Source organism: Neofelis nebulosa, chromosome 5 (assembly GCF_028018385.1).
Source record: "Neofelis nebulosa isolate mNeoNeb1 chromosome 5, mNeoNeb1.pri, whole genome shotgun sequence".
Lineage (NCBI taxonomy): Eukaryota > Metazoa > Chordata > Mammalia > Carnivora > Felidae > Neofelis > Neofelis nebulosa.
Window position 1 is genome coordinate 1,927,250 of NC_080786.1, and position 21,066 is coordinate 1,948,315.

Here is a 21,066-nt window from a genome sequence, read left to right on the forward strand (position 1 = left end):
GCAGACATGTAGGGAGGAAGACAATTTAGAGGGTTTGGATACAATCTGACTCCAGACCCTTCACAAAAAAAGAAAGTACCAGAGCTGTCCACGTCCAGCTGGACTTGTACCTGGAGGGAAAAGTATCCAGAGGAAATGTGACCGTAAGGAAAACTGGTGGGGACGATAACTCAAGGCCAAAGGAGTCTGAATGACGTTATAAAAAGTTCTAGCCCCTGAGGAGAGAGCAAGTTTCAAAGACCACAGTTTCTGTAGCTTAAGAAAAACCTGTGGTGTGCCTCAGGGGGAGGAGAAAGACCAGACTCCGTGGAGGCCAAGAGATCTGGGGCCTCTGAGCAGTCGTGCGACTTCGGGCAAGTTTCTTAGCTGCTCTGAGCCGCAGGGTGCTCACCGCTAAAAAGGGGACGTCCAGAGTGCCTCCACCCAGGGCTGTGGGGGGGGATTAAAGCGAGGCAGTGTGTCCAGGGGCACAGCACAGCTTACACGGGCTCGCCCAGTGAACGCAAGGATGCCTTCCTTGTCCAGGCTCGCTCGCCGTCTAACGGCCGCTCGTGAAATGTGCACGAGAGGTCCGCATGGCCAAGAGTCTCGGTGACACTTTTCACGGCTCATTTAGGATCCTGCGAGGTATTTTCATGCCCGTCCCCCTGTAGATACATGCGAGCAGGTATGGAATGCACGTATGACACAAGGATGGCCTCAATCTCTTGTCTAGATCTATCATCGAAACACGCTAAGTTCACCGTCCCTGAGACGATAACTGTGAACGGAGTGGTAAGGACGCGGGTCTCTAGACTAGGTTTGCATCGTAAAATGAAAGCAGGAACATTTAGATACCCTGCCTCCCAAGTTAGCCCAACTAACAGATCTTTGAAACCAAGAACGATGGCGCCTTTACAGAAAGGAAAACCAAAGAGACTCTCGGTGCCAGGGGAGAGCTCTTTCGTCCCTAAGCGGCGCATAATGTCACGAAAATCCCGAACTCACCAGGGCTTGCAGCTTGGGACAGTGGACGGAGAGCTGGATGAGAGTGCTGTCGGTTATCTGCAGACAAACACGCTGTGTCAGTGTGGCTTCTACGCCAGAACCTAGCACCTGATTTGGGCTTCTCCTGAACACGAGGACCGAAGGTGTAAAATGGAACTGAAAGCTCATCTCCAGCACACCCGGGCTGGGGGCTCCTCTCACTGCAGGCAACCTCAGACCTGCCCACTTGTATGGTCACTAAGCTGCTCTCTGGGCTCTCCTCTTGGGCCCCACGAGGGCCCAGGGACAGGGGACACACAGGAAGTAGGTAAGGAGGGTCCCCCAGGATTCTCCTCTGTAGAGTCACCCCATCACTGGACATGCAAGCTTAAGTCTCCCTTCGGCTCTGGGAAAGACGTATATAATATTTCGATGTCTGCAAACGATGGAGCTGAACGTCTCAGCTGTAGCCGGGATGGCTGAGAGGAGCCCAAAGTCCATGCAGCCCGCTGTCAGGCCCTCGTGGGTTCCCAGGCCCCGAGACGCACACGGCGGCAGGCGGGGTGCACACAACAGCCAGGTGGGGTGTGGGTGAGTGGCTGAGGCCCGCCGTCGGGACTGAGGGGCCAGCGCTAGCAGGGCTTGTCAGGAGTCTACTCACCAGGACGCATTCTTCAAGATCCATCTTCTCCAGATCGTGGCAATTCTGAAAAAGCCAATAAAACCACCCCCACCATGCGGTCAGCGGTCAGGGCAGCACTGGTGGCGTGCGTGCGTGCGTGTATGTGTGTGTGTGCGTGTAGTGGCCCCGCCTCCCTCACGCTCCTCCAGGAAGGGGCGTGCCCTGCTCCTGTGTGAACTGGCCCCGCCTCCCTCACGCTCCTCCAGGAAGGGGCGTGCCCTGCTCCTGTGTGAACTGGCCCCGCCTCCCTCACGCTCCTCCAGGAAGGGGCGTGCCCTGCTCCTGTGTGAACTGGCTCCGCCTCCCTCACGCTCTTCCAGGAAGGGGCGTGCCCTGCCCCTGTGGGAACTGGCCCCGCCTCCCTCACGCTCCTCCAGGAAGGGGCGTGCCCTGCCCCTGTGTGAACCGGCCCCGCCTCCCTTACTCTCCTCCAGGAAGGGGGTGCCCTGTCCCTAAGCTGACCCAGCGAGCCAGCACTTGTGAGCAGTGCCTTCTGAATCACACTCACTTAAACGGGAATGCGGCTGCCCTGGGCTGCACCTCCTTCTCTCACCCCGAAAGGTAGTGGCCTCCACCTTCCTAGCGGCTCATGGATCTCATCCTGTACATTTTAGCCACAGAAGAGGCTCTGGGAAGGCATGGGGCGTGGTGCTTGGGCACAGTGTGGACAGGTGAAGGTTAGGGGAGGAGGAAGGGAGCGTATCACCATCCCCACAAGGTCACGGGTTCCCGGCAGCAGGCCAGAGGGGACCTCCATGATGGTCACGTCTGCCAGGTGAGGCGGAAAAGGGAACAGAGGCGGGGCACAGCCCACCTGGAGGAGGCACCAAGAGGCTGGGTCAGGGTGCCCGGGGGGGAAGGGCACGTACCGCAGGGAGGACGTTCTCGTTGTGGTCCCACCTGACCAGGTGACAGTGAGGTCCAGACTGCTCCAGGACCTCCTGCGGGGCCACCTGAGCTTTCTGGGACAATGGGGAAATGCACCCTGTGCCCGCCATTCTACTTGGTAGAATACCAAGAACACCACTTGGTCAACTCTGACGGGACACGCACTTTGCACACTCCAAAACCACTGCGAGTCCTTTGGAAGTGAGGGCGGTGAATTACAGTTGGGTTTTGTTTTTTGAAAGCTCTGCCTTACCCGAGCTAGAAGTGTAAAGCCTGCATCAGTCAAATGGGAACACCGAGCAGCCTCCAAAATCCTGGGATGCGAAGCGCACGGGAGGAAAAGGTAGTGACTGGTTAACAAGAGAAAACAAACTTTGTGATGCACACTCTTGACTTTCTTCTGCTGACACACCTCCGCTTCTGGAACAGTCCTGAGGACTGCTGTCCCCTGCCCAGATGAGGGGAAGGAGGCTTAAGGAGACACGTGGCCTGCTCTACGGCCCAAAGTTCCAGCCCAAACTTGGGAGTGAACCCAACAATCTTTCCACAAAACCAGGACATTGTTGCTGCTGTTGTTTTTAAGCATTATTCCAATATTTGTTGAATGTTTTGTAAGTAGGCTCGAGCCCAACGCAGGACTCAAACTCACAACCCTGAGATCAAGACCTAAGCCAAGATTAAGAGTCAGACACCTAACCAACTAAGCCCCCCAGGCGCCCCCATCTAATATTTGTGGACTTTTAAACACAATTAAAATCAACTTTTACTGAACAAAATCGTCTTGATATATACTGAATTTAATGAAATTCCCAGTTACCGTAAAGGCAATTTTAAAACTTTGCAGCCAGTGAAAAAACATGAGTTAATTCTCAATGCCCATGCTTAACAGGGACAGAGGGATAAATAACACTCTGAAGTTAAATACTCCCTTTACAGCAGTAATTCTGACCACCTTCTGACAAGTTTTGATCATCCACATTCCTTCCCCTATTCAAAAATATCAAAATTCCCCAGAATCATCCCTAATGAAGAGACAACAGACAGTCCTTAGAAGATGGGAAACTGGCCGAAACAGGGGAAATGGATCAGGTTTACCGACAAGTAAACAAGGAAAGAAGTATCCTTTTTCTGCCTCTTGCACAGGGGTTAAGATGGCCGGTTCTGAGGTCAACGTTTCAAGTTCAAACTCTACTTTTACTTCCTACTCATCGCGTGACTCAGTATATTATGTGATTTTCCTGGAGCCCTGGTTTCTCCTCTGCCAGACAAGTGGGAATAGCAGTGCATGTCTCCTAGAGATGTGGGGAGGATCGAATGCGGTAACGATACGGGAGTTCAACTGACGTTAGCGTTAGCATTTTGCTGCCATTATTAAAGTTTTAAGATTCGGGGCGCCTGGGTGGCTCAGTCGGTTAAGCGTCCGACTTCGGCTCAGGTCATGATCTCGCGGTCAGGGAGTTCGAGCCCCGCGTCGGGCTCTGTGCTGACAGCTCAGAGCCTGGAGCCTGTTTCAGATTCTGTGTCTCCCTCTCTCTCTCTCTGACCCTCCCCCGTTCATGCTCTGTCTCTCTCTGTCTCAAAAATAAATAAACATTAAAAAAAAAATTAAAAAAAAAAAGTTTTAAGATCGACAGTACTTCTGGAGGATCAGAAGACCAATCGTTTTTGTTAAAACAAGACCTCCTTCCGCTAGGGAAGATGACAGATAAAGCGACTGTGATCTCCCCCCACTTCTGTCCATTTAGTGACTGGTTTGGAGGAGAATCTGGTAACGTCTGGATGTGAGGCTATCGTGGTGACACCGTCAGGGCACTCTGACGTCAGCGGCCGTGACAGGATGGGGCAAATCAGGCGGGCACACGGGTGAAGTCCGTCAAGAAGTTGCAGTTCAGACTCCGGGGCGGCGGACGGCTTCGCGCCCTCCGACCGTCCCTAAGCGAACCGGGTCACGCTCCGTCCCGCCCCAACCCGAGTGACGAAAGCCGCCGCCGCCGCCGCGGCCACCACCTCCTCCGTCACCACCCACTCCACCCGCTCGCGAGCCTCTCCCCTCCTGCGGGGGGACCTCCGGCCGCGGGCTCCGAGCTGCGAAGCCAAAGCGCGGCGCACTCACTGGAGTCGCGGGCAGTTGAGAGCCAGGGCCGTGAGGGAGGCGTCCGTGAGGTGGCTGCAGCCGGAGAGGCACAGGGCCTGCAGCCGATGGCAGCCGCGGCATATCTGCACGACTCCTTCATCCGTCACGCGCTGCGGAAAACCAGAACAGGAAGGGGCGTCAGAAGGCACCGGCGATGCCGGAAGGAGAGCAGCAAAACGCGATCTAGCGCTGGCCGGCGGGTCTGGGCTGCCAGTTACTAGCATTTCACCCTAACGATTTAAACGAAACAAGGTGAGGGGCGCCCGGGGAGGGGGGGGCTCAGTCGGTCGGGCGGCCGACTTCGGCTCGGGTCGTGACCTCGCGGTCCGTGCGTTCGAGCCCCGCGGCGGGCTCCGTGCTGACGGCTCGGAGCCCGGAGCCCGTTTCAGGTTCTGTGTCTCCCTCTCTCTCTCTGCCTCTCCCCTGCTCATGCTCTGTCTCTGTCTGTCTCTGTCAAAAATAAATAAACATTAAAAAAACGAAGAACATGCTTAAAAAAAATAAAGAATAAATACATACATACATACATAAAACAAGGTGATGCACAGGGTGGACCTGTGTTTGTCACCTCCGCACAGCTTCAACATACCTGAGTGCTACTAACAGGGAGTGAAACTTTAAAATTCCGTTTTCCTCCCCGGCATTGATTTGATTTTGTTTTTTTCAGGAAAAGTTCATAAACTCGTGTTAAAAATCACATTGGATAAAGAGCTCGTAGGAATTGCCCGGTTAAGTGACAGAACAATTTTTGGTTGAATTTCTACAGATTAATGCTTTAAATATCTACCGTCTAAATCATATATGTATATATTTATACCATGCCCCTAAATGTTTTAGAAAATAGCAAATGGCAGAAGTCACTAAAAGATTGACAAGTTGCTCGCACGTTGACACTGCACGTGAAGTCACCTGTCAGTGCTCTCCTAACACAATTCAGGGTCTGAACACTGAACAGCGCCCGTCAGGTCGTTATTTGTCCGGAAGGCGGTTTCTCTTGCATCTGCCACCATCAAGGATTCCAAAGACTCATATGATTCGTTCACTAAGTAGCGCGCGCAACGAATTTCTCTTACTCTTCTCAAAACTTATGCTCCCCTTGAGACACCCGCAGGACGCAGCACGCGGCCTCTTCAAGGGTCAACAGTGACAATGGCAGTGAGGAAGCAACAGGCGCGTTTCGCACGCTAATGCTATGACGGAAGTGACACCTTGATCTCGCATTTATCCTTTATCTTTCAATGCACCGTCACATCTGTCATTTCATTTCATCCACTGAGATGTGACGACCGTCATCCTCCCCATTTTAGAAGTTAAGAGAACAAAACAAAACACTGAGACCTTACCAGGGATTCCTTCAGGTTCGTGACTGGTTCACGGAATTCCTGGTATCTTACAACAGACCAAGACCCCAGTTGTAGGGGAAACGTCAGCGGCTCTGGATGGGCCATTTCGCTTCGACTGTCATTCTTTCATCTTGTGGCAAAGCGACAGATCGCGCGAGGACACAGACTGGGAAATGAGGGTGTGCTGACCCCCCACCCCCACCCCCCCGCCCCCTGCCTGGGTGCCTAGAGGCGAGGCCCGCAGCGGACCCCGGGGGAGGGCGCTCCCAGGGAAGCGCGTCACTTACCGAGCAGGACTGTAGGTTGAGGCTCACGAGCTCGTGGCAGTAATTCTGAATGTGCTTCAGGGCTTCGTCTTCTAACTGAGCGGACACAGAAAACAGAAGAGGAGGGAACCGGCTGCGGGCGCGGCGGAGAACCAGGAGGGACCAGCAGCAGCTCTCCGGTGAGGGGCCCACGCCGTGTGTCGCCGGCCCCTCGGTACCTGCGTGCAGCCCCTCAGGAGCAGGGCTTTCAGGCCGCGACAACCTCGCACCAGCGCCTCGATGCCGTCCTTCGTGATCTGGTCACACCACGACAGGTTCAGGTATTCCAGGTTTCGGCAGCCCTCACTGGGGGAACGAGAGGCGACGCAACGCGTGGGGAACCCGTCCCACAGAGAGATTACCGAGCGTGAGCTCGGTAAATCACAAGCCACTCAGGGAGAGAAAATGGCTCTGACCCGAGTCTCCTATTTCTTGTTCCAATGGGACCACTAGGTTTCAGACGGGGCGCCCCAGGGGTTCAGTCAGTTCAGCGTCCGACTTTGGCTCAGGTCACGATCTCATGGTCAGTGAGTTCGAGCCCCATGTCGGGCTCTGTGTTGATGGCTGGGGGCCTGGAGCCCGCTTCGGATTCTGTGTCTCCCTCTCTCCCTCTGCCCCTCCCAACTAGCACTGTCTCTCTCTCTCTCTCTCTCAAAAATAAACATTTGAAAAATTAAAAAAAAAAAAAAGATGGATGGAAAGGTTTTAGACACACCAGGATGCTCGTAGGTTAGGGTGTTTCTCCAGAAAGCGGGCACTCTTACCTGATCCCCTTCAAGGAGCTGTTTGTAATAGACACACAGGAAGTCAGATCCAGATGTTTCAGCTTGGAACAGAATCGGCTAAGGCTATAACACGTGCTGGAAAAGAGCAGACACACTAAAGGTATTTTCAACCATGTTTCTCTCCTCTCACTCTCCGCATGGTCAATTAGCCACCGAACTAACTCTCGTTACTTACCTGTCAGTGATTTTGGTGCAACCATTGAGGTTTAAATGTTCAATGTTGCGGCAGTTCTGTGCAAAGGTCCTAAAAAGAGAAAACATTTAAAAACTCCCTGGACAGCCACTAGAGGGCGCGGGTCACCATTCACATTTAGAACAGTGCTCCTCAAGCTAAACATTTTGTTTCATTGTGCAAAGAGCATTTAACATGAGACTTACTCTCCACAAATTTTAAGAGCACAATATATTATGGCTGACTTTAGGTACTGGTGCTCCGCAAACTTTAATGTCCACGTGAAACAGCTGGGGTTCTTCCCACAGTGCAGATTCAACGGTACTGCTAAGCAAACTGCTTAACGGTCTGTGTTTTTTTCTTTTCCTTCCTTCCTTCCTTCCTTCCTTCCTTCCTTCCTTTTCTTTCTCTTCCTTTCCTTTCTTCTTTTCCTTCCCTTCCTCCATCCGTCTCCCTCCCTTTCTTTTCTTTCTTTTCCTTCCTTCCCTTCTTCCTTTTCTTTCTTTCTCTTTTTTATTTCCTTTCCTTCCTTCTTTTCTTTTTCTTTTTTTCCTTCTTTCTTTCCTTTCCTTCCTTCCTCTCCTTTCCTTCCTTCCTTCCCTTCCTTTTCTTTCTCTCTCCCTTCCTCCCTTCCTCCCTCCCTCCCTTCCTCCCTTCCTCCCTCCCTCCCTTTACTTCCTTCTTTTCCTTCCTTCCCTTCTTTCTTCCTTTTCTTCCTTTTCCTTCCTTCCTGTCTGCATTTCTACAAAATTCCCAAGTGATGCCAGTGCTGCTGCTCTGGAACTACACGTTGAGAAGCAAAGCCTAAGACTGACTATGCATCGGTCATAATTCTCCTTCAACCCACACCTTGGTGGGTTGATATCTGAGGGTGGAGGCCTGGCTCCTTGTTACTTCTCTTTGTAGAAAAATCAGTTCGAAGCAAGGGGGTTGAATCGTTCTTGTGTTGTGCCATGCTGTCATTTGGTTATTTAAGAGCCTTCCTGGAGAAACCATCTTTGGCCATTGATAGGGTCAGTGGTTGATCAGTATGAAGAACCATCCAGCTACTGGTGCAAATACTCAGTCACAAAAGGCAACTTCCTCAATAATTTGTGGGTTGGTAGCAAGGTCAGAAGTGGAAAATTAAATATCTCTTCCTCTCCACCTACTCTTTAACATATCAGCTTGGACTGGCTCCGCTCATCTGCATTTTCCTGAGATACAGCTTCAATGTATCTTTAGGGGTGAGTCCCGATTCTTGCATACAGTAGCCAAATGTCTCCCAAACCTGGCCTCAAACCACATGTCACTCTTATCTGCTCCTTCTGCCCTGGTAGGGTGCTATGGAAGTGAGCTAGAGCCTGGTGGAATGCCGAAGTTGAAGATATGGAGCCCAAAGTCTGACCAAGGTGCTTAGAATGATCAGAGAAGAGTATTAGAGCAGAGAGAACTTTAGAGGGTTCCCCTCATGAACTCAGTAGAGTACTAATCAGAGCATATGCGTATGTGGAAACCACCCAAAGCCAGGGAAAGAATCCTTAAAAACCATTAAAGGGAACAACAGCCAGAGCCTACCCGGAGTCAGGAAAGTGCCCATTCCCACAAACCAACAATGCAAATCATCTTAATCTGTGGGACACTGGGTAGAGCACTGAGAACTCATTGCTTCAGGTATACAATTAGCCCTCGACGAAAACACTGCTTCAGTCCAACTTAACAAATTTAAAAAAGAAAAGGGGTTGAAGAGAACTATGTCCAAATAACTCAACTGTGTCCAGAACAAAACTCAAGAACAGTTATAGGAATACAAAATATTCAGCTACCAAAATAAAACTCACGATGTCTGGCATTGAACAAAAAGTTGCCATGCATTCAAAGAAGAAGGAAAACACAACCATAATGAGGACAAATTTTCAATCAAAGCTGACCCAGAACTGACACAAATATTCGAGATAGCAGACAAAGACATTAAAAGTTATTACAACTGTGTTCTGTAGAATGTAGTTCTATGGTGCTACCTGAAGATTAAACAAGTTATGTTTATTAAATATGCCATGTAGAGACATCAGAGATATTTTTAAAGACCCAAATTAAACTTTCAGACAATGGCTGAGATAAAAAATTTCCTGGATGGGATTAACAGCAGATGAGATGTTGTGGAAGAAAATATTGGTGATCTTGAAGACACAGCAATAGAAACTATCTAAAATGAAACATGGAAAGAAAACAAGAAAAAATAAAAAGAACGGAACACGAATGAGTTGTGGGACAACTTCAAGCAACCTAATATACATGTGACTGGGAGTCTCCAAGGAATAGGAGGTTAGGGAGGGCGGGTAGTGGATATCTGAAGAAGTACTGGCCAAAATTTTTCCAAAATTTATGAAAACTATAAACCTACAGATCCAAGAAACTCGAAGAATTTGAAGTACAAGAAATATGAAGAAAAATACATCAGGGCATATCGTAACCAAATTGGTCAAAAGCAGTGATGGAGTAATCTTAAAGCAACCAGAGAAAAAGACACATTATGTACAGAGAAAGAAAAATAAGGGCGACAGAAGATTTCTCACAGGTAACAAAAGAGCCAGAAAACAGAGGAACAGCATCTTTAAAATACTGAAAACAAAAAAAACCCTGTCAACAAAATTCTATGCGGAGCAAAAATATTTTTCAAAAGTGAAGGAAAAATAAGTTTTTTCAGACACAGAAGAGCTGAAAGAGGGGCACCTGGTGGCTCAGTCAGTTAAACCTCTGACTTAGGCTCAGGTCACGATCTCAAAGTCTGTGAGTTCGAGCCCTGCTTCAGGCTCTTTGCTGACAGTGTGGAGCCTGCTTCAGATTCTGTGTCTCCCTTTCTCTCTGCCCCTATTCAACTCGTGCTCTTTCTCTCTTTCAAAACTAGAAGAAGAAGGAAAAAAAAAAAAAAGAGCTGAAAGAATTAATCAGATCTGCGGTACAAAAAATGTTAAAGAACAGTCTTTAGGTAGAAAAAAGAGTGACACTAGATGACAATTTGTATCTGCACAAAGGAATGAAGAATTGGAAACAGTAACTACTTGGGTATATGAAGTCAATTTTTTAGTTATTTAAATCTCTTAAAAAATAATTGACTATTAAAAACTACTAACAATCTAGTGTGGAATTTATATTATATGTAGATTGAAAATGTGTAGCAATAATAGCATAAAGGCTGAGTGAGGAAAACTGGAATTGATATGTAATATAATTTGAGGGTACACTATAAGTCCAAGATGTACGTTATAAACTCCAAAACAACAATTAAATTATAAAATAACACATTACAGCTCTAATCCAAAAAAGGATAAAAATGGAACCATAACAAATTCTTAATCCAGAAAAAGGCAGACAAAGACGAAAGGGAAAGAAAAAAGTGTATGGGACAAATAGAAAACAAATAGCAAGAGAGTAGATATAAAACCAACCATATCATATCAATTATCACATTAAATTTAAATAATCTAAATACACAAATTAAAAAGCAGAGATTGTAATAATGGATCAAAAAAGCAACATCCAACCATACATTGCTTACAAGAAACTAACTTTAAATATAAAGATACAAATCAGTGAAAAGTAAAAGAACAGAAAAACATGCCATGCCAACACTAATCAAAGAAATCTGGAGTGTCTATGTGATATCAGATGACGTAGACCTCACAGCAAAGAATACTACCAGAAATAAAAGAAGGCCATGTGATAGTGATACAATGTCAATCCATCATAAAGGCACAGCACCCTAAATGTGTATATACCTAATAACAGATCTTCAAAATACATGAAGAAATAAAGTGACAGAACTGCAAAGAGAAACAAATACAAAATTATAGGCAGAGATTTCAATGTAACTGTCGATCAAATAAGAAGTCAGCAAATCAGTAAAGATATAAAACACTTGACCATCACTCTCAATCATCTTGATCTAATTGATATTTATAGAACACTCCACCCCACAGCAGTTCAAGTTCATATGAACATTTACCAAGACAGACCATATTCTTGGCTACAAAACAAGTTTTAATAAAATTAAAAGGATTCAAGTCATACAAAGTATATTCACAGATCACAATTGAATTAAATTAGTAATCAATAATATAAAAATCTGGAAATGCCAGATTTCTGGAAACTAATTAATACACTTCTCAATAACCCATGGTCAAAGGAGAAATCAAAAGAGAAACAGAATACAGTTTTAATGGAATGAAAATGCAAACAAAGAATTCAAATTTGTGAAATGCTATTAAATCAGTACTTTGGGAGAAATTTATAGTACTAACTTTCCATTCTAGTAAAGGGAAATAGGTCTCAAGCGAATGACTTAAGCTTTCATGTTAAGAAACCAGAAAAAAGAAGATCAAATGAACCCAAAGTAAACAAAAGAAGAGAATAAAAGATCAGAATGTATATCAATGAGGCAGCAAAAAGGAAAACAATAAAAAAAATTTTTAAACCCAAAGGTGGTTTTTTCAGAATATCATTAAACTTAATAAACCTGTAGCCAGAATGATCAGGGGGGGAAAACACAAAAGGGAAAACATGTATCAGAGAAACCGACGCATCTTCACTTTAAAATACGCTATTAATGTCAATAAAAAAGCCAAAGAATATGTAAATTGAAATAGGCAATGTACAGTCACTGTGACTTTGATTCGACATCGCAACTACTTCCATACAGTAAAAAGAAAAAAAAAATTAACCAACATCAGGAATAAAGAGAGGAGGTATCACTGCAGATTTTACAAATAGTAAAATGATAATCAGAAGGTGGGGGTGCCTGGCTGGCTCAATCAGTAGAGCATGTGACTTTTGATCTCTGTGTTGTGAGTTTCAGCCCTATGTTAGGGGCAGGGTTTACTTAAAAAAATATAAATAAAATGATAATAAGACGGTATTATAAACAACTTTATGACCATAAATTTAACAACTTGGATGAAATAGACAAAATCTTTGAAAGATAAAAATTATACCAAAGGTTGCTCAAGAAGGAATAGAAAACATGAAGAGTTCTACATATACTAAATAAACAGAATTTGTAGTTAAAAACCTGAAAAAGAAACATGCAGGCCCAGATGGCCTCAGTGGTGAATTCTACCATACATTTAAGGAAAAAAAATAATAAAATTCTACATAAATTCTTCCAAAATCCTGAAGAGGAGGGAACACTTCTCAATTCATTCTATGAGGCCAGTATTACTTGATACCCAAATCAGACAAAAAATCCCAAGAAAAGAAAACCAAAGAACCATATCCCTCATGAACATAGATGCAAACAAAATTAACAAAATTTTAGCAAATAGAATACACCAATATGTAAATAATATAATACATGATGACTCACATTGTTGTTTATCAAAGGGATGGAAGGTTGGTTTAACATTAAAAAATCAACCCATGTTTATAGCAGCACTATCAACAACGGCCAAAGTATGAAGAGAGTCCAAATGTCCATCAACAGATGAATGGATAAAGAAACTGTGGTATACACACACACACACACACACACACACACACACACACACACACACACAATGGAGTATTACTCGGCAACCAAAAAGAATGAAATCTTGCCATTTGCAACTATGTGGATGGAACTGGAGGGTATTATGCTAAGTGAAATTAGAGAAAGACAAATATCATATGACTCCACTCATATGATAACTTTAAGAGACAAAACAGATGAACATCAGGGAAGGGAAACAAAAATAACATAAAATCAGGGAGGGGGACAAAACATAAGAGACTCATAAATATGGAGAACAAACAGAGGGTTACTGGAGGGGTTGTGGGAGGGGGGATGGGCTAAATGGGTAAGGGACACTAAGGAATCTACTCCTGAAATCATTGTTTTACTATATGCTAACTAATTTGGATGTAAATTTAAAAAAATTAAAAATAAAATTAAAAATAAATAAATACTAAAAAAAAAAAAATCAGCCAATGTAATTCACCATGGTAACTAAACAGGTAAAACCACACAATAATCTAAAAGACACAGAAAAAGGACTTGACAAAATCTAACATCCACACTCAACTGAAAAGAAAAACCCTCAGCCAACTAGAAATAGAAGAAAATTTCCCCAATTTGATGATCATCAGCAAAAAAATCTAGAACTAACACCATATTTGGATGCCTTCTCCCTAAGGTCATGAACTGGCTAGGATGTCTGTTTTCACTATTTCTATTCAACAGTGTACTAGAGATTCTAGCCAGTGCAATAAGGCAAGAATAAGAAAAGGCACTGATTGGAAACAAAGAAGAAAAACTATCTTTGATGATAGGTGACATGACTCCTGTTTATGCAGAAAATCCAAAGTAACAAACAAAAAGCTACTAAAACAGAGTCTATTAAGGCTGAAGGACAAACAATCAATGTACAAAAATGAATAGTATTTCTGTTTGCTAACAAAGAAGAATCAAAAACTGAAATAAAAAACACTACTTATAATATTTCATAACACAGATAAATATGACAAAGTATGTGTATAATTGTTCTACTGAAAACTGTAAAACATGCTGAAAGAAATTTTAACACACCTAACTATATGGAGAGATATACCACGTTCATGAGTTGGGAGACTCAACATTGTTAAGATGTCAGTTCTCCCCAAATTGATCTATGAATTCAGCATCATCCTAAATCATGATCCCAGCAAGATTTTTTTTGTAGAAATTGACAAGCTGATTCTATAGTTTATATGAAAATGCAATCTAGAACGGCAAAACAATTTTGAAAAGAACAAAGTTGGAGGAAAAACACTATTTGATTTCAAACTTATAAAGCTGCAGTTAATCCAGACAGTGTGGTTTGGTATAAAGACAGACAAATAGATCAATGGAAAATATAGAGAGTATAAAAATAGTCCCACAGTTATTTGGACAACTGATTTTCAACAAAGGTGCCAAGGCAATGAAGTGCAGAAACAGTGGTCATTTCAACATACGGTGTTAGAATAACCAAACATCATATGCAAAAAATGAATTTCAATTTATACCTCACACCATATACAAAAATCAACTCAAAATGGATCATAGATCTAAACTACCAACCTCTAGAAACACAGGAGAAAATCTTTATGACTCTGGGTTAGGCAAAGATCTCATATATCATTGACAAAAATTGATAAGTTGAATTTCATTAAAATGAAAAACTTCTCTTCAAAAAACAGGTAAGAGAATACAAAGATAAACCACAGACTGGAAGAAAACATTTACAAAATACAAATCTGATAAAATTCTCAAAATTCAATGGTAAGACAAAAAACAATCCAATGAACAAAAAGGGCAAAAAACCCACATTCGAACAGATATTTCAGCAAAGAAAATACGTGGATAGGGGCTCCTGGGTGGATCAGTCAATTCAGCATCTGACTCTTGATTTCGGTTCAGGTCATAATCCCAGGGTCATGGGATCGAGCCCCGTGTCTGGCTCCATGCTGAGTGTAGAGCCTGCTTAAGATTATCTCTCTGCCTCTGCCCCTCTCATCCACTCATGCACTCTCACTACCTCTCAAAAAAAGAAAAGAAAGTATGTGGATAGCAAAAGTACATAAAAAAATACTCGGGGTGCCTGGGTGGCTCAGTCGGTTAAGTATCTGACTCTCAATTTTGGCTGAGGTCGTGATCTCACAGTTCGTAAGTTTGAGCCCCATGTCTGGTTCCACGCTGACAGTGTGGAGCCTGCTTGGGACTCTCTCTCTCCTTCTGCCCTTCTCCCACTCTCACATGCGCTTTCTCTCTCCCTCTTTCTCTCTCTCTTTCCCTCCCTCCTTTGTCCCTCCCCTGCTCGTGCTCTCTCTCTGTCAAAATAAAGAAATAAACTTTAAAAAAAGATGCTCAACAACATTAATCATTAGAAATACAAATTAAAACCACCATGAAATACCACTACACATATCTATCTATCAGAAAGGCTAAAATTAAAAAGACTGACCTACCAAATGTTGACAAGGTGGGGGAGGGACTGGAAGTACCACACACTTCTGGTGGGAATACAAAATGGTATAATCCTTTTGGGAAACAGTTTGAAAGGTTTAAAAAGTTAAACACACACCCACCAAATGATCTAGCTAATCCTAGGTATTTACCCAAGAGAAATGAACATATATGACATACGAAGTCTTATACACAAATGTTCATAGCAGCTTTATATGTAATGGCTGCAAACTGGAAAGAACCCAAATGAGAAATTAATAGATGGTATTATATCCATTAAATGGATCACTATTCAGCAATAAAAAAGAATGAATTACTGATACATACAACCACACGGGTGGATCTCAAAACAATGATGTTGAGTGGAAGAGGCCAGGCAAAAAGGAGTACATACTGGATAATTAGTTAAGCTTTTGAAAATTCAAACTAACCTATAGCAACAGAAAGCAGATCGGTGGCTGCCTAGCAGTGGGACAGACACAGGGTAGGAGGGAGGGAGGGATTATAAAGGCACATGAGGAAACGTTCGTGGGACATGCAATGTTCATTATTTTGATTACAGTGTTGGTTTTATGGGTATATACATATGCCTAAAATGATCAAATTGTACCCTTCAAGTACATACAGTTTATTGTATCTCAATTACATCTCAATAAACCTGTTAAAAATCCCCAGGACTTCATATATAATGATGGAGCAAGAGTTACAGACAGCATACATGTAAGATTATTAGTACTGGGGTTTTAATCTATTTTGATTATTACTGTATCTCCATTCCCTAGATCAGTGCCTGGCGTAGTCGGGCTCAATAAACATTTGCAAACGAATAGCCTCCCTCCATCAAAAACAACACTACATATGTGGAACAGAGTAGATGCCAAGGCTAGCTCTAGGTCATTACAAGAAAAAACTGGAGGGGTGCCTGGGTGGCTCAGTCGGTTAAATGTCCGACTTCCACTCAGGTCATGATCTCATGGTTCGTGAGTTTGAGCCCTGCATCGGGCTCTGTGCTGACAGCTCAGAGCCTGAAGCCTGCTTCAGATTCTGTGTCTCCCTCTTTCTCTGCCCCTCCCCTGCTCATACTCTCTCTCTCTCTGTCTTTCAAAAATAAACAAATGTCAAAAAAAATTTTTTTAATGAAAAAAAAAAACCCAGAGACATAACAAAATTCTTTCCGAGTCATAATTCTGGGATTATGCTTGTCAGTTTTTCTCACAGTAATCTGGTCTCACATATTAAAGATGTATGAGATATTAACATAGACTTTTACTATAAAAATTATGGTAAACCAATAATATTCTCAGTCTCACAGGATAGTTTTGCTAGTGTATATGGCTTTATTCTAATTGCCAAGGTAAGAATATATTTCTTTGATATTCCTTATCTATAATCCACATCTTCACATTTGTTTTTTTTGTTTTGTTTTATTATTTTTTTTTAAGTTTATTTATTTTTGAGACAGAGGGAGACAGAGCATGAACGGGGAGGGGCAGAGAGAGAGGGAGACACAGAATCGGAAGCAGGCTCCAGGCTCTGAGCCATCAGCCCAGAGCCCGACGTGGGGCTCGAACTCACGGACCGCAAGATCGTGACCTGAGCCGAAGTCGGACGCTTAACTGACTGAGCCACCCAGGCGCCCCCACATTTGTTTTTTTTAATGGAACCACTATTAAACTTATGTTCTCTACTACCAATTATCTTAGGACCTATTTGGTACATTGAAGCTCCATATTAAAATAGAACTAATCTATTCCATCAGTTTACAAAACTTTCGAAGTAGCAGAAAATTTGGCCTCATGACCTGAATTTCTTGATTAAAAAAAAAACAAAACACTTTGTTCCATAACATTTAAAGGGAGTATTATGATCCTTAAAATATAGTATGAACGGGGGGCACCTGCATGGCTCAGTCAGTTAAGCACCTGACTCCTGACTTTGGCTCAGGTCATGATTTCATCGTTCTTGAGATCAAGCCCCAAGTCGAGCCCTGTGCTGATGGTGTAGAGCCTGCTTGGGAGTCTCTCTCTCCCTTTCTCTCTGCCCCTCCCCCCCCCCCGCTTGTGCTGTCTCTCTCAAAATAAATACATAAACATTTAAAAACATGTTATGAGTCAATTTTCCTAGCAATGGTGCAGCAGATGTTTCAATGACAAATTACGCCACCTGTAATTTTACTGCACGTTCTCACCGGCAGTTGCGACTGACGTACATGGGGGTGATGCTTAGGTCTATGAGAGACAAAGTCCGTCCCAAGGTTCTAGGGGGCAGTGTGTATTCTAATGTAGCCAACCTCAAACAACAGTAGAGGCCACAAGGATAAAAACATAAAGGCTTTAATTATGTCTTGTCTCCAGAAAAGCAGGTGCCCTTAACAGCGGATTGCTAACATTTCCAATAAATAATGGCTACCCAGCAAGAGGTGGGCAAGCATGTGTTTGGGTTAACTATAATAAAAAGACTGTGGTAATCACACCCTTTTAGGAGCATGCAGAATTCCAGGTTATGTGCAGGACGCTTCTGAAAGAATTATTTTGCCAAGTAGGAGAATACACAAAAAGGTGGTCACTTTCATGAAGATGAAGCTAGCAAGGAAGGGGAAGTGAAGAAGGGAACAGAGGCGAACCATCGTATCATCGTGCCCCAGGCCCTTCGTGCGTGCTGTTTCGAGTGATGCCCGTGACAGTGTCACGCAGGAACCACAGCTGCCTTCGCTTTGCAGAAGAGAGAGCAATCCCCAGCGAGGTGAAATAATGCGTCCTCAGGCCACATCCCTAACCCAGGCCGGAGGATTCCAAACTTACGGTTCTTTTATTATTCTACACAAATTACCACAGAAACGACGTCACAGAAGAGCACTTAATATGCTTGGTTTGTTCTTGCTGATGGCAAGTCGGCTACGAGCTGCCACCACAGAGTGAATCACTGTGGATCCAACTTACTTCAAGGAGGAGTCCCCAACACCGATGCAACCCCGCAGGCTGAGCTTCCTCAGGAACCCACCGCATCGCTTGGAGATATTTTCCACTACTCGACCCTTGAATCAAGAAAGTCGGGAAAAACATCTTAAGTTTCATGCTGCTTATGCTGCAATGGCATAATAACCTGAAATTTAGAAACGGAATCGAATTTTCCCGGGCATAAAAGAAGCTATTTCGGAACATTCTTCCAACACCCCACCTTGTTCCTAGCGTATAAAGGAGCTGCAGGCATGGAGAAATAGTTTCAATTAAAGCGTTAAATATTAAAAAAAAAAAACAAAAAAATCCGTGCACTATGTTTTGGAAGTTTTAGCCCCGGAGCTAGGCCTCCCCTTACAGGGCTCACGGCTACTCCACCGATGACCAGGCTTTGTGAGGTCAGCTATGGGAACACTGGGTGCTGAGCAGGGGTCTACAACAACGTTGCTCCAAAAAACACCAAACTTTGTTGTAGCCGAATATTACGGCACTAGAAGTCTGAAGATGTATCATAAAAGCTCCCCCGCATTCTTCTTAGAAATCCCTATGTAAACACGTTTCCTTTGAAAAAGGAACTCGGGCTGGCAGATACGTTAAAGGGGAAAAAAAATGAACATCGATTAACACTTTCACTTTTTCAGGCACGATTTTAACACTTCCTTGTACGTATTACGACTCATCTGATATTCACGACAACCTCACGGGCTACTACTCGACAATGGAGACCATGAAGAATGTGTCTGGAATACAGAAGATCCCTTAGGAATCTCTCTTAGCATTACCATGCCCTGTGATTCAGGCCAGTAAAAGACTACAGGTCAATCTAGGTGGAACGACCAATGACCCATACACTTCAGAAAGTACCATAGTAACGAACCATGACTAGCTGGGGGGCCTGCTGGAGATAAAGGGAGCACAGAACGTGCAGTGAAAGAAGGTAGTTGTAAACACCAAGGACCACCATGCGACCAATTCCAGAAATGAAAACTGCAATTGTCATGAGTGTTTCTCCCTATTTTGTTATGAGAGTGTGTGTGCGTGTGTGCGCGTGTGTGTGTGTAGAGATAATACTTTTTTTTTTAAGAGAGAGAGTGTGAGTGGGGGAGGGGCAGAAGGAGAGGGGGAGAGAGAATCTTGAGCAGGCTCCGTGCCCAGCACGGAGCCTGACGTGGGGCTCAGTCCCCCAACAGTGAGATGGTGACCCGAGCTGAAAGTAAGACATTTAACTGACTGAGCCACCCAGGCGCCCCACGTTTGTTTTCTTTCCCCTCCTATTCCCTTATGTAAAATAAGATGTATTGCCACCAAACCATGGTATTTAACTGTTGTTACTTCTGCATCACGGTATTTAAGGTACAGGGTTCCAGGAAGAGTGAACATCACTCAGGACTTTCTTCCTCTAAGGAAGGAGTTGGTGTGTTTCCGTTGTACGCTGGGTACTTGTATCACATTAGGCGCAATTACGGTCTTTGGAGATTAAGTGCAGGTTGAGGAGACGCGTATGGGCGCCACATTGATAAGGGGTGAACCTGTGCTAATCCATCTTATGTGCCAACTTGACTGGGCCACGGGATGCCCAGATCGCTGGCCAAACAGTATTCTGTGTATCTCTGTGAGGGCACTTCTGGATTAGATTAATATTTGGATCAGTGGAGGGAGTAAAGCAGATTGCCCTTCCTAGTGTGGGTGGACCTCATCCAATCAACTGAAGACCTGAATGGAATCAAAAAGGCTGAGTAAAAGGTAACTCCTCCTCCTGCCTGACTGCTTGAGCTGAGACACTGGTCTTTTCTGGCCTTGGAACTCGGGGGAAACCTCAGCTCTTCTTAGGTCTGGAAGCTGTCAGCTCTCAGACTGGAATTTCCCACATCAGCTCTGCTGGTTCACAGGTCTTAAGACCCAGATTGGAACTACACGTCAGCTCTCCTGGGCCTCCTGCTTCCCAACTGCCGATCTTGGGACTTCTCAGCCTCCATCATCGCCTGACCCGATTCCTTACGCTAAATCTATGTAGCTACATACACACACACACACACACACACACACACACACACACACACTAGTGGCTGTTTCTCTGGAGAATCCTAATGCAGACTGGATCTATTACCTTCATTTTGCAAATAAAGAAAGTAAATGTTTACATCGCCAAGGTTACACTTTAGTGAGTAGTAGAGTTAGGGTTCTAACATGTTTATGTGATTCTAAAGGCCGTGTACCCCGCGTAAGTACTACCTCTATGAGGTAGAAAATACCGAAAAAAGGGCCATTGGGGTTTCTAAAAAAACACTATTATCCTTACTATATAAAATAGCAATCTGGGCCCTGAACTGTAAGCACTAACAATTCACTAGATCTCATCAAACCACAGGATCACAGGAATAGGGCTCACATATGTTGTTACCTGGCTAACTGATGAATAGATAAAGAAGATGTGGTATATGTATATATAGATAGATATATAGATATAGATACATACACAATGGAATACACTCGGTGATGAAAAAGAATGAGATCTTGCCATCTGCAACAATGTAGATGGAACTAAAGTGTATTATCCTAAGCAAAATAAGTCAGGCAAAGAAAAATGAAATATGATTTTGCTCATATGTGGAATTTAAGGAACGCAACAGATGAAATAGGGGGAGGGAAGGAAAAATAAGATAAAAACAGGGAGGGGGAGACTCCTAAGTAGAGGACAAACTGAGGGTTGCTGGAGGGGTGGTGGGTGGGGGATGGGCTAAACGGATGATGGGCATTAATGAGAGCACTTGTTGGGACGAGCGAGCACTGGGTGTTGTACATAAGTGATGAATCACTAAATTCTACTCCTGAAACCAATACTACACTGTATGTTAACTAACTTGAATTTAAACAATAAAAATTTTTTTTTTAAAAGAT

At 44.2% G+C, this 21,066-nt stretch overlaps 1 protein-coding gene across 5 annotated transcripts in view; it reads right to left on the reverse strand.

The window, feature by feature from the left end:
- Positions 1-21,066, reverse strand: part of FBXL2 (F-box and leucine rich repeat protein 2) — a 126,033-nt gene that overhangs the window by 47,263 nt on the left and 57,704 nt on the right. For 3 of the 5 annotated variants that reach the window (XR_009261576.1, XM_058729274.1, XM_058729276.1), the window contains 9 exons: positions 18,151-18,245; positions 7,279-7,347; positions 7,083-7,178; positions 6,498-6,624; positions 6,301-6,375; positions 4,650-4,780; positions 2,790-2,886; positions 1,628-1,672; positions 988-1,044 (listed from right to left, as the gene is read on the reverse strand). Coding sequence is in view for 4 of the 5 variants with exons in the window: in XM_058729274.1 (XP_058585257.1) it covers positions 988-1,044; positions 1,628-1,672; positions 2,790-2,886; positions 4,650-4,780; positions 6,301-6,375; positions 6,498-6,624; positions 7,083-7,178; positions 7,279-7,347; positions 18,151-18,245 (792 nt within the window). In the remaining variant the exon portion in view is untranslated. Of the gene's footprint in view, positions 1-987; positions 1,045-1,627; positions 1,673-2,789; positions 2,887-4,649; positions 4,781-6,300; positions 6,376-6,497; positions 6,625-7,082; positions 7,198-7,278; positions 7,348-18,150; positions 18,246-21,066 lie in introns of all 5 variants that reach the window. The other 2 variants (XM_058729275.1, XM_058729277.1) reach the window with 2 other exon arrangements.